This window comes from Cygnus atratus, chromosome 2 (genome assembly GCF_013377495.2).
Source record: "Cygnus atratus isolate AKBS03 ecotype Queensland, Australia chromosome 2, CAtr_DNAZoo_HiC_assembly, whole genome shotgun sequence".
Lineage (NCBI taxonomy): Eukaryota > Metazoa > Chordata > Aves > Anseriformes > Anatidae > Cygnus > Cygnus atratus.
The window spans coordinates 36,464,191-36,482,456 of NC_066363.1; the positions used below are offsets into that span (position 1 = coordinate 36,464,191).

At 39.5% G+C, this 18,266-nt stretch overlaps 1 protein-coding gene across 8 annotated transcripts in view; it reads left to right on the forward strand.

Annotated features, from left to right (window-relative positions):
- CREB5 (cAMP responsive element binding protein 5) overlaps positions 1-18,266 on the forward strand; it is a 256,642-nt gene that overhangs the window by 31,765 nt on the left and 206,611 nt on the right. For 4 of the 8 annotated variants that reach the window (XM_035556391.2, XM_050708800.1, XM_035556392.2 and 1 more), the window contains 2 exons: positions 10,503-10,574; positions 13,700-13,793. The exons of 2 other annotated variants lie outside the window; for them this stretch is intronic. In XM_035556391.2, coding sequence (XP_035412284.1) covers positions 10,521-10,574; positions 13,700-13,793 — 148 coding nt within the window. In that variant the 5' untranslated portion in view covers positions 10,503-10,520. Of the gene's footprint in view, positions 1-10,502; positions 10,575-12,191; positions 12,288-13,699; positions 13,794-18,266 lie in introns of those variants that run through there. 2 more of the 8 variants (XM_035556393.2, XM_050708801.1) reach the window with 2 other exon arrangements.

Sequence of the window (18,266 nt, forward strand, 5' to 3'; positions counted from 1 at the left end):
GGGTGCTCTCCCTTTTGCCTGGGTGATGGGGAAGGTCGGGATCACGGCTTCTGTGCTCAAGGGAGGCAGATATCTGAGAAAAAGTCTTTGAAGATCTCTTTTGGACTGTCTTCAAAGGTAGCCCCTCTCTTGGGCCCTGTCCTCTTGCTTGACCCAAGCATTGCAGACCCTTCCAGGGTGTACACCAGAGCCAGGCCAGAGGGTTTGTGGAAGCGGTGTGTAGCACAAAACCCTGTATTTTTTCGTTTGTTTGGGATGTCTGCCAGGCAGTCCATGGGCTGTTCTGTGCTCTCTTCTGGTCAGATACCTGAATTTCCAGGGCACAGCCCTCAGGTGGGAGGAGAGCCTTGGCATGGCCAAGGACCTTGAGCTGCTGCCATGCATGGCTGGAGAGTGGGGGCAGAGGAGGGGGCTGCAGTGCTAGGCCTGCCTGCCCTGGGCATCCCTTGGTCCTCACACCATTTGTCTTTATTTATTTATTTATTTATTTGTTGGCTCCAGGCCTTGGTGTAGTTGCAGAGTGCTTCATAAATGGTCAAGGATGAACACAGCTGAACCCTGCAGCAGAGCCTAGTGTGTTGGTGGTATCTGTACTGGACATGCCCTGTGACTGCTGGTATATCTTCAGGTATTCCAGCACATGTAGGCTAAAAGACCTGGCCTAAAAAACAAAGGGGGTTTGGTTAAATGTTGTGAGCAGTACTTCTGGTCCTTAGTTTTGGCTGTTTTGACAGGGTGAAAGCCTCCAGAAGGGGCTGGTTGTAATGTCTAAAAGGGCCACCAGAATACAGAAGCTCTCACTTTGATATCTGCAGCTTCTCAGAGTATATATGTTTTTTTTTCTAAGTTGCTGATTAATTTGAGCAAATCTTTGCTTACTCCTTATGGCCCTCTTTAAGTCCAGTTGTGCTGTACTATATATTCAATACAAATAATAAGGATGAGGTGGAAACAGTTTTCAAAACTGGTCCCCAAACTCAAAAACTAGAATTTTAATTAAAATATTTTAACAGTATGATGACCCCATCTTGGTATTCCTAAAAGTATGAAACTCACCTGAAGTAGGTTGTTAAGCTGCTGTTAGTAAATCTTGTAACGTGATGGTGAGAAACTAAAAGTGAATAAAAGGGGTATGTATTGGAGATTTCCAGTAGTAGTTTTGCACATACAAAGAATAAACTGTTGCAGATCAACCTGCCCTTGATCGTTGGGGCTGAAGAGAAGAGTTTTCAGATTTTAATGTCTAAGACTTTCTTGTGCTGAGTGCTGCCTGAGGGGACGTACAAGCTGCCAGTGTTCCCAGCAGAGATTTGTTACCCTAGAGGATTTTATCTTATGCTAAGAACAGTGAATGCTGAGGCTTGATTCAGGAATTTTGGTCATTTTGAAGAGAGAGAAGTTCCCATTAAAAAAAAAAATCTTTAAAAATTGTAATTATAAAAGGGTAAAAGTTAATAATTAATGGCTTGTAGCAGAGTTATTAATGGCCTCATTTTTCTATGTAATGAAAGTAATGAAAGTCTTAAGTCGTCCTGTATGTTAGTTATAAAGCCAAAAAAGAAAAGAAAAGAAAAAAAAAAACAAACAACCAGAAACAAAGAAAAAGCGAGGTTGGCCCTAATTTAAAATTATTTTAAATATACAGAATTGCAAAGTTGTATCCATAAAGTGTAGAAAGTTGGTTTGCAGAGTTCTGGTTTAAGGATTATTTTATATAATAAACCAGAAGGAAAATTTGGGCTGGCAGAATTTTCAAAGCCTGTGTTAAAGCCCCTAACTGCTTCTGGTATGAAAGTCAGCTAAGCAGCCTTGTGTTGTTTCCCCCAGGATATCTTTTATGCTTTCTTTTTTTTTTTCTTCCTTCCCTTTGGAAATCCAAGTGTTTATTTGCATGAAAGGTAGGTGAATTCTTTTATCTATTTGTGTATCGTAAACCAAAGCAATTAGCATACTGCAGTTACAGTACACTTAAAAAACAAAACAACCCTTCAAAACCTTCAGTCAATATTATTCCTGGAGGGAAAACTCTTAATTAAATTGTATGCAAACTATAACAATAGGCAAAGTTGTTTGGTATTTAAGAATAACTGTTGGGGGCGGGGGAAAGAGTGAAAAAAAGTAACTGTAGCACAGAGCTTTGCATGCCATTAACCCAAGGATAGAAATGAGGTCAGCCTTTGAAGGGACAGACAACATACTTATCTGCCAACATTGGAAAGTCCCAAAAGATTAGCTTATTTGCCAGATGTTACTGGGAGTTCATCATTGACACCCTCTGCTTCATGGGCTTCATTTCTCGCCACAGTTGCACTTGCCTTTTCTGCCCTTTACAGGCTTCCTGTAGATCTTCACCAGTGCATAACACTTGAACTTTTCCTTGAAGTGTTTTTACTATTTATTTATTTATTTATTTATTTATTGCTTCACAGCAATAGGCATGATGAACCATCTTAACTTGTGAAGATGATCTGAAGGCTCTTTGTTTTTCTTTTGTACACCCACAATAAAGCTCTTGGCATAAGAACTACCGACATGAAGCACAGCAACTTCCACAGCTCTGGGAATGATGCAGTGCTTGTGAAAAGGGTTTACAGAAGACAGAGCACCCACCTCACTTAATGCTATTAACCTTTGGGAGAAGAGTGAATATTGGGGCAGACTGTCTGACAAGTCATGCATCTTCTGTTTTTTCCCCCTTTTCTAGCAAATAGCTGTAGATACAATTTTGAGCAGCCTGTTCTTATGTTATTTGTAACTCATTAGGACATCAAATACTGCATTGTGTATAACCTTCAAAAATTAGCAGTGAGAGAGTAGGTGCTACTGGATCCATGGTAATAACGTCTGTAAGAGTCTGGAATGGAGTTCTCTCTGTGTATCTTCTCCTTTAAATCTTTCAAGTGTTTGCTAGTAAATATCGATTTCAGCTAATGGTGGTTTTAACTTCTGTGTGCATGTTCTATGCCCCAAGGGACTGTGTCCCAAACAGGGAGAAGCCAAAACTTGCTCATAAAGAAAGAACAGAGCAAATACATTTTTTCCTTTAAAACGCTAGTCATTAGTGTTTGTCTCTTGAAGCAAGATTCCTGCCACTTGTGTTACTGCAGTCATTTTGCAGTTCCCCCACCTTCCTTTGTACAGAACAAATTGTGAGATGGACAGTGACTTAACTAAAGACAGGTATTGTCACCACTGTGGGCAGCCTAACTAAGAACTCTGATGTTTGAACCTTTGAGATAGTGGGGAGTCCTTTCTTAGCAGACCATATAAAGCATCTGCTGAATGCTGCCTTTCTTTTTTTTCTTTCCCTTTACTATCCCAAGACCCACAGCAGTCTAACTTAACCTTCTAGCATGAGCACTTACGTTGAATGCCTGATGAAATATTCATTCACATCGAGATAAACATGAAATTTAGATGCTGTTTGAGTACCCATAGACACTTGACATTCTCCTTTGTGTTTGGCAAGTTAAAACTATAGACATAGATGTTGGTTTTACTTAGTAGTCTGGGTTTTTCCAGTGCTGAAAAAGCTAGCAGAAGAATTGCACGTAGGTAAAATGGAGAAGTGATACAGGTGTTTTTTCTGTCTGACAGTGTGTTCAATGTTCATTGTCAAATAGCGACTTTTCCTTTCATTGCCTGTGTTTGTGGTTGTATTGCTACAGCTTGTGTTGGTGCTGCTGCACGTTCTGTTAAGCAAACCTCTGCGTTGTCAGCAGTATTGCAGTCTGGTCACTCACGCTGTTTCAAACTTGTAACAAGGGAGAGCAGGTATTAGGGCTGCTCTGCAAATGACATCAGTGGGGGACAGTTGCAGAGCTACAAGCCTGGAAGGCTTCCAGGGGAGGCAGTCCCTGCTTGGCCAGTTGCAGAGTGTAAAATAACCACATTATTCCTAGAAGTGTTTTTCCAGAGTTGAAGTAATAGCCATCTTTCCCTATAAAGATCTGATTTCTCCTATAGAATATTTCTGTGCTGAGATAACTTTCATGAACTGTTTTCAAAAGTGAATCCACTCTCCACCTTTGTTTTCCTATTTATTTATTTTTTTTTGGTCTTCTATTGCTTTTTGCTTGTGCTTAATAATCCCATGGTTATTTCTGTAAAACAGCAAATCCTTTTGCTCTATACAATGTATATCCATGATGGATTTCCTAAACTGAAACAGAGAGCCTAAGAAACATAGATTAATCATTTAAACTTGTGTATTTTCACTTGATATGAGTTATGACTCATCCAGTGCAGAGGACAAACAGAGCCCTCTACCAACAACTGTGCCCTCTACCAAATACTCCTGTCTTGCATGGATGGCATACAGTGCTGGACTCTCACTTTGCTGTTACATGGGAAGGCAGTAGGTCATCTGCTTTCTATTTTGAGTTTCTTTTTCAGAAGTATCCTTTTACTCCTTTCTTCTTTCCTTGGTCCTGTACCCAGTGGTCTGGAGGCCTCACTTCCATTTTCTTTCTCTATCCTGTTTCCATTGGTGGCTGAACCCCTTGGGCTTCTGCTTTCCCTCATTTTTCCCCTTCCTTAGCTCTTGAGGTTTTCAAACTTCATTCTTTTTCCCTTTTGAAATTTCCTATCCTTGCCCCTTTTCTGTTTGGTTATCCTCAGTTCTGCACCTTCTTTCTTTCTTCCTTTAGAAGAAAGCAGCTCTGCATAAGTGGAAGATATCCAGGAGAAAGCTGTTAGATTTCCCTTGATAACAAAAACAGCTTTTTGTCATGGCCAAAGTCGGGGAGCAAAACCACTTCAGCCTCAGTTGATTTGGAGACAGATGGGTATACCTGGGAGAGAGAGACGGGGCAAAACTCTCAGACTCCTGGGGAGCCTTCCCAGTGCTGGATCTTGTTCAGACAGGCAGTAAACAAACTGAGTGGATGTTTAACAAGAACCGAGGTGTCTGGCAAGCGTGAAACCAGAATCTTTTTGGTACTCTGTTTTCAGCTGATCCCAAAGCATGCCCCTGGCCAGCAATCGCACAGGTGGCAGGGGCTGCAGCTACCCAGGAGGCACCCCCGTGCCACACAGCCGGTGCTTGCTGCTGCCAGCCGCAGGGACAGGACTAAACGCCGCTCGCTGTAGAGGTAATTCACACATCAACCGCTTTTTGAGAGCGCTTCACTCTGCCTGAAGATTTATGGGGCTCTCTTTTTTTAAAACAAATGAATAAAGGCCCAAGCTGAGTGTTTTTCCACATATAAATGTCATAAATGTAATCACAAAAACTTCACTGGAGTACCAGTGAGAGCTAGAGCCCCAGCTCAAATGTGTATCACATTAAAGGCCTTCTTGGGGACTCCAGACACAAATTGCTTTCCAGCATCCAGAACCATTTGGAAATGCTTTAATCCTGAAACGGGGGTGGTTTCTAATGGAAATGCTGACAGACCCTCCGTTGTAGCAGCCGAAGCAGGCAGGGCCGTGATAATGAGCCCTGTATGTGTGCATGTGGAAAGCATGATGCTAACTTCAGAAAACAAGCACTTCCACTGAGCGGTCCACACAGACGAAAAATACCATGCACCGTTTCAGCACAGCGATACTTAAAATCAGCTTTGCTTATGCAGGGGCATATTGGGAACAACCGTCGGCATTAACCCTGCGTGTGCTACGCTTCCAAAACCAACAGGTCTTAATTGCATTTGTAATAACACTGTAATTACCTGCAAATAGTGCGGCACTGAATAGCCACGACTAGCATGTTGAAATGCTGCATACGCCGATGGGGTTCTTTAATACGCACAAGTGCACCATAACCACATCTCCTCTCACTTCTTATACGCTGTGGCCATGACCCTAAGAAACAGGTGATGCTTCATTTATTGCTCATGTCTCCGCATACCACTGCTAATGCTAGTGACTGTGGATTTTGTACACGTCTTTGGCAATCTCAGTGACCTGGGTCACACCAGCCTGAAGAAACCTGTCTTGCAAACATGCCCAGGTGATTAATTTCAACAAACAGGTTGCTTATATGAGTGTAATTACTCACTTGTGCAAATGGCAGGATCGGTGCACTGACCTGTATTAGGCACATTGTAGTACATCTCCCCATCGGTTCTTTTTCACTGTTAATCAGAGGACTGAAAATCTTGCAACATTTAGACAGCTTGAGGTTGAAGGCTGAAATGTCACTTTTAAAAGAGGGTTAAAAAGGTCGCACAGCTGCAAATAATAATAGCCCAATGAAAATCAGACTCTTACTGCAGCCCACTTCAAGAATAACATTGAAACAGGAAACAAGCCTGCTTGATGTTTTTACCAGTAAGGCAATAAGATTACTGCTGAGTTTAAAAAGGGGGAGAGAGTCAGAAAGGAGTATGCTTTCTTGGTGTCAGTTGGTAGAACTATTTTTCTGATCCAGAAGGGACAATCATGGGGCACTGAAAAATCTCCTTGAGGAGCATGGGGTGCTTCCCCCTGGATGCTGCTGAGAGGGGATGTAGCTTGTTGCTGTGTTCTGAGGGTGTTTTTGTTTCTTCTGTTTGCTTTTTTATTTCTTTGTTATGTTCTTGTATTCCTCACTGCTGGCTTCAGTTTTATTAATTCTAATAAAAATATTTAGTAGCATCTTATACAGAAATCAAGAAACGGAAGAATGTCTTGGCTTGCTGCAGAACTTACTTGTTTCTTTTCCATGTGACATGACTTGGAGAAATCTTTCTCTGTTTCTTTTATATTTTTGTTTATTTATTTTTCTAATTGGAATACCTTAGCTGCTCCTAAGCAGGGTGATATTTCAGAAGAGTGGCAGGCTACAACAGCATAGCAGATTTCCTCACTTACATATTCTGCCAGTAAGGCTCTTTACGTGGTCACAATAGGGCAATAAATGCTGACAGATGTTGTTAACATCTCTATTAAAATTCAACCCCCTCTTCTGCTGCATAATGCATTCATGCCTATTGTTAATAATATCAGAACTAATGCTGACATATCAACATAAGTGCTCACTTATATTTATAGTTCTTGTATGTTGCTTTGAAGAGGCCATGAAGTTGCAGCAAATTGAGTTATTGATAAAAAGAAGTAAAAAAAACAAGGCCAAGCAATCCTTAAACTTTTCAGTCGTCGTAAGTTTACCCGATATTCTTTGTGTGCATTAATTTTGGCAGTCATGTAGCACCATGGAAGGTGCATGAGCGTAACTTGAATATTTAAGACCCCGAAGGTTAATAAGCACCTTAATTTAGATGGAAAGGTTGCTGTGATTTATTTTTATTAGGTGAAGTAGAAATGTTGCCATTGGTTGTGTTATTTCCTTCATGCATGCTGAACCACCTGCGAGCACCGTGAAAAAGGAGACCTGGGTTGTGTGGCCCTGCAACAGAAACGGGGTGCGTGAAGAGGTCTGGGTGCCAGGGACAGTGTATGCCTGGCTTTAGTCTGAACTGCAGGATGGGAGATGCTCAACTGCATCTTGAAAAGGATGCTGTGCAAGTTGTGCTGTGCATAACCAAAAAAGAACTCTGCTGCTGTGAACTCCCATCCTCTGGTTACAAACCTGGGGTTAGATCCCCTGTTGCCTGCGTTCACCCGCAGCTCTTGTAGGGTTCAGTTGGGAGGGGCAATGCAGGAGGTTCATGCTCATAGTCTGGATTTTCAGCTGCTTATTTCTGGTCATCATTCAGGCATAAAACTTGAGTTGCTGCCGTAGGGTAGTCATACACCCTTTCAAAAAGCTTTCACTCATTTACTCTCCTAAGAGATCAACACCACTACAATCACAACCGTAGTGATAGTGTTACATGTAAACACAAACTGTGCTTAGTGCAGTTTGACTTGAGGGCATTGTACTATCTGGTAACTTGTTTTATGGGTCAAGTCATGCTAGGCAGTATCCTGGAGGGCACAAATGATGTAGCCATTCCGGATTATTACTTTCTTTCATTTTCTTTAAGTTTAGCCTCTGAAAATCGTCTGCAAAGGGTGATTTTCATGGGAACCAGCCGCTGCTTGTACGTTTGTGGTAAATGTCTGGATGTTGGATCTGACACCTTTTGAAGTACTGAGAATAAAATCCAAGTCCACATTTTCCTGGAGTCGATCCTCATGGTCAGGATGCTACACTGAGCATATTATTTTGGTGTTTATTTCACGCTATCTACATAGATAACCCTGATAATTATTAAATCGTTATCAAAGCACATACCTATGGACTTTGGGACTAAATCTCGATGCTTAGGGAGGGGAGAGAAGTCTTAGATTTTCAGTACTCAAGTAGGAAACAAGATCCAAGTAATTCATGGCAACGTTTTAAAATTCACTTGGACACTTGGGACCAGAATTGTTGCCCTCTGTTTTCTTTAACTGAGTATCATCCATTGTTCTGCTATTGAAAACGCAGTTGTCACTGTCCCCCAAGGAGGGGAGGAAGAGGTAACATAAACATTTGGCAGTGCTTCAGTTGCAGGGGTAATTGAGATCTCAGATAAAGTCTTTTTTTTTTCTCTTTTTATTCTGTGAAGAGGTCTTTAGGAAAGGCAACATCCCAGGGTCACATACCATAAATAGAGGAGCATTTAAAAATCAAACTAGCTGGAGGTTTTGTTTTTGTTTTTGTGGGGATTTGTTTGTTTAGTCAGTTATCTCTCCGCTGGTTGTTTCTCTCAAGCAGAATAGCATTAATTCTGAGAATTTTTATTACTTCACCTCTGAAGAGCCTGTCTATGCACAGTCTAGAACTGAAATAACTGAAATTAGAAGGAATTTAACACCTTTAGTTATTTTAGTATAAGCCTTGATGTAAACATGCTCTTTCATTTCTGATTATGAGTGTTCTATTTCAGTTTAACATAGATGTAAGTTAAATCAAAACAGGATATGAATAATCTTAAGGGAGTAAATTAGGTACAATTGTAGTTATTTCAGTTCTTGCCTTGTGCAACTAGATAGCTGAGCTAGGGTCTTTCTTGACACCTGATTGTATTTGGTGCAATGAGTCGCCTGTCTCAGCCGGGTTTTGGTAGAGGTGTCTATACCAAGAACATCAGATGGTGCTAACTAGCAAGCACCTTTAGGGGTAGAGTCATTGGGGAGGTTAAAGGTGAAATAAAAATCGGAGGGGATTCTTTACTGGGAGTTGGTGGAGATGGCAAAGGATGTTCTGCTGCCTTTCTTTTCTCTGCCTGGTCATAAGTAGGAAATATACTCTCAGTCTAATGCTATCCACTAGAATAAGTTATAATTAAAAGGAAAAAGAAAAGTTATCACCCAACAGTTTTGTTTCTTTGAAAAACGTACATTACTGAAAATAATTTCTGTAAGTACAAGTCTGGGCTGATGTTCAGGTTAACGGGGGGATGCTTGCAGGGGATGGTGGCAACTCTCAGAAAAAAAGCATATCTAACAACAAAAGTAAGCATAGTAAAGACATTCCTGATAACTGGAAGTGACAAACTGTGGTTTTAAAAAATTAGATGTTCAGATTAGGTTTAAAAAAAATAGCAGAGTGGAGTGATTTCAGCACTTGTCCTTCAAATTTTTGTAGCTTCAGAATTAAATTCTTCTTCTCCACCAGGATATTTGTTTTTGTTCATGAAAGATTCACATAAACACTTCTCAGATATTTGTCTAAGTGGGGTTGTGGTCAGACTGAATTTTAAGGGATTTAAAGTGTAATGTCATACATCGTGCTTTAAGGTGGGTCACCTATTATTTTCCAAATTGTAATGCCAATTGTAACAACAGGCTCAAAAGACTGAGAAATAAGTGACTTATTTAAGTCCTAGGCTGTTACTAACAAATGATTTTTTGTTCATGCTGCTCAGGGACACTGCTGTAACATTGACCCAAATCAGCTGCGTTGCTGCAGTCTGAGGGCAAATGCTTTCCTCTTGCTATGTTTATTCAAGACCCAGGGGCTCTCCCTCTGGCTTCAGGGCAAAATTACAGGGCTGTAACTGCTATGAGGAAGCTGCAGTTTTAGGCAAAACTTCTCGAGCTCCTTAGGATCCAGTTGGTCTTTTAAAGGCTGTTGATGCAGATTCGTATGGTACATGTACAGAGCCTGTATGTAATGTATTTAAGTTGTTAATACTGAACAATAAGGCTGAAGAACTTCAAAAAGTGGGCTCTTTCTCAGAAATAACCTAGACGTCTGGTTTTAATGTGGTTCAGCGGGAACCAAAGAAAAAGAGGTAAAAACCCTTAATTCAAAATATTTCTGAACAGACACGGTCTTATCTAATAACAACACTGAACATATGCTTTTTTTCTGAGGCAGGATTTCTGCTGTGAAAGCCTAATGGGGTTTTTTCTTCCTTCAGAGTAAGTATGTACTCAGGAAGGAGTAATAAGAGCTTAAACTGTAGGGAGCCTGCTGAATATTAGCAAATTTAGTACTTTGAGGATGAAACTTTGCCCTGGTCTGTTTTGGGAGTTTGAAATAAAAGTAAAAACCGTGAAGACTGCATGTTGCATGTGTGTGTGAAGTTTAGAATGTGTATATTCATAGGTTCCCTTTCTTTCCCCCTCCCCCTTTTAACATGTAGATTTATGAGGAATCAAAGATGAACTTGGAGCAGGAGAGGCCTTTTGTCTGCAGTGCCCCAGGCTGCTCACAGGTGAGTGGAGTCAGCGGTGATATTAATTGAGTCCTCAGCACTAGCTCTGGCTTGTATAATGCCTCCTGATATATTAACACGTCTAATAATAATGTGGGTGGGTTGTTTTTTTTGTTATTTCTTTAAGTCCTTTCCCACCCCCCAATTCCCTCCTTGCCCTACAAGATATTACTACAAAATATTTAAAGCAAACATAACAGCCATTCAACAGTGAGTTGGTAGAAGTGCTTCTCAAGCTGCTTCTTCCTCATCCCTAATCCTAATGTTTCAAACCAGGTATTGCAAATTCCTTAGGAGCTAGTAAGAGAGGACACACTAGGCAAGATGCATTTGTCTTTTTTTTGCTCATATGTACAAGGCAATGTATTACATTTCTCAATAGATACAGAAAATCTCCTGATGATTTTTAATACGTAAATAAATGCCACCTTATTAGCTATTAAAACAAAAAACAAAAAACACAAAATCTTTGAGAGAGTTCTCTACTAAATATTCTCCATTGAAAATGCAGCCTATAGATAAATTCTGCTCCTGTTGGAGATTCCTGTTGACTGACAATCCACCACGTGCCTCTGAGGATATGATCTGACCTGTAATGTGAAGTTTTATATTGAAAAAAAAATGAAGTTTAAAAAACCTGAAGTGACAAGTATTTTACCTGCTGAGATTTTTGATTGGGACTTATGTGTTTTTCCTAAAAATAAAAAAAATACTATGCTCTCTTCCCATGTAGTGGTGAGGGAAGTTCTGTGTGTGACACCTCCCACCCTGATTTGGTTTAGTGACAAGCGTTTGCAAGTAAAATCTTCAGGCAAGGACATCTTTGGGGCTTTTGCCACAGGCTTCCTGTATGCATCTGTTTTAAGTGATTTAGCTTACCCATTTCTCAGATTCCCCATTTCTTAATGAGGATAATATTTCCCTCTGTGTTGAAAGTTTTCAACTGGCTCATATTTTTACAAACTTTTATGTTCCCATGGTGGAATGACTGGGAACAAAGTATTGTGTGGTTATCACAAGAGTGTAGATGTAGTTTTTGTTAGGAACTGAAATAAGAAAAAGGAGAATTCTGAGATCCTGTTAACAAAAGGCCATGAGCAGCTTTGCCGTTTTACTAAGTGGGAGCCTTTCTATAGATGCTGGAGTGCATCTTTCTGATTGCCTCTCTGACCGAGGACTTGTGCCTCCAGATCTCCACAGGCAGAATTAAAACCCTCACTGGACTACTCTGTCACAGAGGTAGGATAAAAATATCTGAGTCTTATAGTCAAAGTTTGTTTAAGTTTTACTAAATTCTAGAACAAACTTCCACTCACATCAGTGGACTTGAGTGTTTTCACTCAGTGGAGGGAAGCTGATCCAAAAAAGCTCACTTAGGTGCTCAGAGACCTTACTTTGTTGCATACAGTTACAGTTTGGGAAAGTGATAAGTGTAGATGTGACTTCATTATAAAAAGCATTTAATTTCTCATTCCAAAATGTGATCTCTTTTTATTATAAAGGAGGAATTGACAGAATCCACCTCAGCTGCCTGGGGACTTGCTTGTCCATCAGCCAGTGCAGATGTGTGTTTGAGGCTGAGGATGTTGGTATTCTGCATAAGGAAGAAAGTAATTTACAAAAAAACACACAGAAGCTTGAACTGAAGGAACAGCTTCTCCTCAGTTGCACAAGGCCCTCTTTAAGCCTGGCTGATTTCACCCTGAAGACAAAGTATGGCGTTTCATGAAGGAAAATCCATTTCCATGAGAAGAAACATGTTTTCTGTCTCACAGTCCCATTGAGCGAGGTCTTTCACAAATTCCATTTGTTCTTAACTTAAATTTCTAGTGCTGCATTTCTTCCAGATGAGTAAGCAATGAACCAGGATTTGACAGTGAGGAAAAGTTCTTGGGGATATATATATATATTTATTTATTTATTTCCAGAAAACTCATTCCCATTATTTATGCTGCTTTGTCTATGGGCTTACAGAAAGTCTTAGAAGGTGTAACCTACTTCAGCTATTTATACCATAGCCACAAGCAAAGTCACTTAGCCAAGAATATGCTGTGTTGAAAGCCTTTTGTCGCTTTAACTCTGTCATTGCCAGTTTTTGACAGTTTTGTCCTATTGTACCTGTTGCTTAAAAAAATTATTTTAATATTTATTTTTCCCCAAGCCATGGTAAACATCTCTTGGCCTTTGCTAGTCCTGAAATAACCCTGTTAAAACTACTACAGTAGTTTGTAACAAAGGTCTGTATATGCGCCTTCTGGTGAAGAAAACAATTTCGCTCTTAGAGCACAGGTATTCAAGTGTTTCAGCTTTTTTCAAGCCTGTCTCTTCTTTGTCTTGTTTTAAAGAAGCTATTTGTTGTAAAATTATGTTATCAGATTGTAAAAAACAAAAACAAACAAACAAAAACTTTTAGCACACCTGTTAGTTTCTTCCAAAGCAGGACTCCGTCTTCTCTGCTTGACAAAGGGAAGGAAGTTAATTTAGTATTGTAAAGGATTGTAAACAGTTGTTAGCTACTGAGCACCATTGCACTCATTGCACTGGCAGTTTTAATCAAGTGAACATACCAGTTTTCCACAAATAAAGATGAATTTTTCATGAATACTTTTGGGTAGGTGAAGGCTGGCTTCTTTGATTATTTTTATTGTTGTTCAGCAGATAGAGGTTGCAGAAATACTCAAAAGCAGAAAAATCCATTGAAGTGATTTAAGATATGCTGTATTACTTTGCATTTGCCGTGGGCTAAGAGTACACACAATAGCAGTTATCACAGTTCCTCAGACACGTGGTGACCTGTGAGGCGGTGGTAATGAAGCATGTGTCCGTGACCCTTAGAAACCAAAACTTGGTCTTGCAACTTTTTTAAGCAAATACATGACCCCTTTCTGTTTGTAACCCCAAAAAGCACTGCAGCAAATACATTTCTAAGTACAGATATTTGTTACTCATATTCACTTGCTGTTCCTGTGCCATTTGGACACATTTCTGGCAGGATACATTTCTTTCTCTCTCTCATTTTTGAAATTCTGTCTAATGCCAAAAGTTTATTAGAGAATTAAATTCTTTTTTTTTCTTCTTCTTTTTTTTTTTTTTTCCCTTCCTCTCTCTCTGTGTTTGCCTGACAGCGTTTTCCAACAGAGGATCATCTGATGATTCACAGGCACAAACATGAAATGACTTTGAAGTTTCCTTCAATAAAAACAGATAATATGTTATCAGGTAAGAAGACACAAATTCAAGAGTCAAGATAACTATTCAGATGATGTTGAAAGCATGACTCCTACTGGAAAGCTACTGGCAAAATACCTCCAAGACTGGTTTCAAAAAAAACCAGCTCCACTTAAATAACAAGTAGAGGTGGAATAAGCTAGACTGTGTACCTTTGGACAAAAAGACAGCTGCCATTCTTATGCCTTCCCACAGGTTTGGCACGAGAGGGAAGGAAATTGTTGAACCTCAGCCATGCTGGCAGCTCTATCACTGACTCCCTTGTCAACATGCAAGTGAAATACAGGCACTTAAGCGCATGTCACCTGGGAGCCCAGCAGTGAGCGTGTTAATGAAGTGCCTTTGTACCATTCTTGTAAGACTCACTATTTTAAGTTTGACAGGCTCACTTCAGCAGCTGTAACAGGCCACCTTTATGTGAGCCACCTTCATAAAGGCCTGGCCACTGTAAATAGCTGTAAATCCTCCATTTGAAGAAAGGTAAACCTTTACCAGTGGGTAATATCCAGTACTCTTTCTCCCTAGAATTAACCATTTCTCTCCACACTCCCCTCTGCACCTCCGCTCCCCGTGCTCCCAAATCACACGCAGAAGATATTGGATACAGAACTATCCTTATGTGCAATTGCAGCCTTTAGTTTATGTGGTTTTCTCATACTCTTATTGGAGTAACAACACATTGGTGGCTTGCTGGCATTCAGCAACTTCTGGGTAAGGTCAAACTAACCCTAATCTTACCATTTCTCTCCTCTCCTATTCAGCAAAAATTCTTTCACCTCTGGCCATTTTAGGTGCACACATGTCATGGTTAAGAGGTTCTCCAACAGGCTAACACTTATGTATTAACCACTTCCATTTTTATGGAAAACACAGTTCAGTAACAATTCCTTGCAAATATTTGATTTGGCTTTTGTTTTGTTTGTCTTTGCTTTTGGGACTTCAGGTACCAGTGAGAAATCAGGCAGACCTCATCCCAAATAGAATTTCTTCTCTTATTACTCTTGCAGGTGCCATAGTGGACTAAGATTAGTAAGAACCAATATGCAGTACATTGAAGAGTAGGGCTTTTAAAGTGTGTGTGTGCTGGCTATGCCCACAGAATCCTGTGTTTGCAAGCACAAATGAAAAAGTGCTGCTCTTGCACTTGGCAGTTACCTCTGGCAGTGAAACTGCTTGAAGACATCTGTACTGTGAACATGTTCACCCTGCAGAAGTGCTCAGTTTTGTTAGAACTTTCTGTTTGGCAAGAGTTTGGCTGTAGGGCAGTTTCTAAGGAGTATATTTGATCATCAAGGGTCCCCTGAGTAGATTAGCTCCATTTATGTTTGGTAATTTCTATGATACAGCTGTCCCATTCCTTCTGATGGATTGCTTTTTGAGGCAAAATGGACTGGCTTCCACCACTGCCGCTGGTAGTAGGGCCCCTAGACCTGCAGATAGCCAGCTAAGTATGTAGAAGGGCAGATTTTTGTGTCCAATAGGGTTACAAATTGTTTCTGATGGATGTATTATTTGCACTTTGTGTATGAATACCCTCTGTAATAATGAGAGTGAAAAGCTGCACATGTTCTCAAAGACTATGGCAAGCATGTCTGAGCAAAATGGCCTGGCAACCTCGTGCTGTAGTGTATGTTGTTTGTTTTTATGTTCATTTGGTGGATGTGTTTGTCATTTTGCAGTCCTTAGTTTGGGAGCATCATAGATCTTCCCCTCACTGAAGGGAGACGCTGAAAAATGGTTGTTTCATTACCCAGCTAAACCCTGGGGAAATCTAAATACCTTAACGTTTAAGATGCTTTATTCTTAGATTTTGTAATGAAAAAATAATGATATATGGGAAAAAGAGAGAGACTTTTTTCTTAGACATTTGTCTTCATGTCTTCCTTCTTGTTTTTTTTTTTTTTTTTTCATTTTTGCTCATTTGATTTTTTTTTTTTTAATTATTTCTGTCATCAGTAGTTTCAAAGAACTGCAGCAGCAATTGCCCTATAATAAGCCAGGTGCAATGTTACTGAGTGGTGTTGTTTTTCTTTTTTTTTTTTTTTTAAGCTGTCAAGAAGTCAGTCTCTCTGTTTTTTTCCAGTATGTTGTGTACTATCTTTTAATGTGTTGTTTTGTGTTTGAATCCATTCGTTATTCCAAAAAGAAAGTGAAAAATTTGTAAGTAGTGTGTGCAAAATAATGGGCCATATGTTTTCAGGTAGCCGTTAGTATTATCTTCTATGTTTTAAGACATAACTAAGCCCCAGTCTGGGGTCAATATAACATCAGTAATATTTAGTATGCGCTAAGCACATCTTGTATGAATGATTATTGGAGGTAGACACTAAAATTGATAGGATTTGGGTCTTGTATCAATATAACATCTTAGAAACTGACCAAAATACGATTCAGGAAGTAGGAACATGTTTTTCATGTGAAATCTGTGATGAGATCTGAAATATCAATTTGCCAGTGGGAGGTAAAATTATGTGCTATATATAAAGGTATATGTTGTTATGTAGCTGGGGTCACTATTTAATAAACAAGGTTCTATGACCCAGCTGAAATTATTATGGTGAAATTATTGGCTGACTAATATGGTAAGTCTGGCCAAGAGCTTTCCTTGTTATCACCTAGCTCCACTATATTTACTTCAATTTTTTGATGCTGACTGAAGAACGAGTTCTATAGTATCTGGCAAATCTTGAACTAATTCAGAAGCTTCAGGTACATTCACTATACAGGTTTATGTTCTCTGATGAAAGTCCACAAGGGTCATTTCATTAAAATGTAAGTGTGTGTCTTGTTGAATAAATTGATGTTCATTTAAAAAGTCAGAAAAAGGTTAGTAATACTATTTGTTCCTTTTCGTGTGTGTATTTTGTTTTTGTTTTAAAGCCTTGTTGTGAGTATGGGAAGAGAGTCATTGACAATTTCCATTTCCAGCTTTCTTAGCCAAAGGAGAGCCATTCGAGTTAACACAGAATAGCTTGTGAAACTTTTGTGAGTTAGTCATCCTTGTAGGAAACTTTATAGTTATGTTGACTGAAATAAATGTCATTTCTGCTGTTGTAATGTTCTAACTGAACATTACATTGCTTTGAAACTCAGCAGTTTGTTAAGCACGTCAAAGCTTTTTGTTGTTGTTTTCACAACACTGAAATATTAAAGTCTGTGGGACACATTGTTCCCTCCAGGTAAGTACTAAAAGCTGTATGGAACTGAACTTTGGGAGGGGGTGACACTGAGATTCCTTACATATTAGATTGAGAAGGGAAGGAGTGAAACCTTACCATCTTTGAGGGGGGAAAAAAAAGTGCCCTTCCAAAACTGCTGAAACCAGATGAAGAGGAGACTAGGATTATTTGTATGGAACCCTTGTTTCTTCCTCATTATACTTACTGAAATCCTATCCTCTAGTTTATTTTATTTTATTTTATTTATTTATTTATTTTTGTAGCAAAACCCACTGTAGAGACATAAAGTCTTCAGATGTAAAAGAGCACCTGCAAAGGTGCAAATGCATTACTTTTCCAGGTACTACCTGTGTCAGTGAGGTGACTTATGTCATCCGTGGTTGACTCATTTTCTTTCTTGTTGTGACTTGTACAGGGAGGTTTATCTAGACAAAAATTTTGTAGAGTTCGAAATGATTGGATATAAGGAAAATAGTTTTTGATTTCTTTTTCCCTTCTGTGTCTTTTGCTTTACCAAATAATGAAGTGTCAATTGCACTCTTTTCTTCTAAAATTTGAGCGAGCAATTTCTGAGCAACCAAAAGAGATTGAAGATGTGTTGCACTCAGTATGTATACCCTCACAGAAAGCCCAATCAGTAGTTTAGGCAGTGAGTCTTTTGGAAGTAAAGCTCTTGGGAGCACACAGTCGTGAGCCCTTTTGTGAGAGCAGTTCCGCTAGGTGCACCTGGGTGCAATTCTTTCTTCTCTACTCTTTTGTCATCTACCTGAGGTCTCATTACCTTGAGCTTCTTGGTACGCTTGGGTGGTATCCTGCTGAATCAATGAAGAAACTTTCTTGACTTTCTCAGGACATTCCTCTTCTCTTGTGGCTGTTTGATGGGCAGCCCTTCAAATTTCAGTCCTAGTCCTGTTACTCTGACTTTGTTATCATTGCCTGAAAGTATAACATGGGTAAGTATATAACTTCAACAGAGCCCACAGCTGAACAAGCCAAATGGCTGTTATTACTGCACGTCAGACTAAACATTTTAAAGATGAAGAATCAAGTTACGCTTTGGAGCTGTGCTGTTAGATAGCTTTTATTAAGGATGAATAATGTTTGCAGTAGTTTAATGGTCAATACAAACTCTAAGAATATGGAAGTGTTTTTTTTTTGGTTCTACTTTTTTTTTCTTAACTGGTATCATCTTTTAAAGTTTTCATTCATGCTTTGAGGGATGAAATTTTGGGATCTGAGGTAGTTTTACAAAATGGATTGAGGATGATTCATATAAACTCTCTAT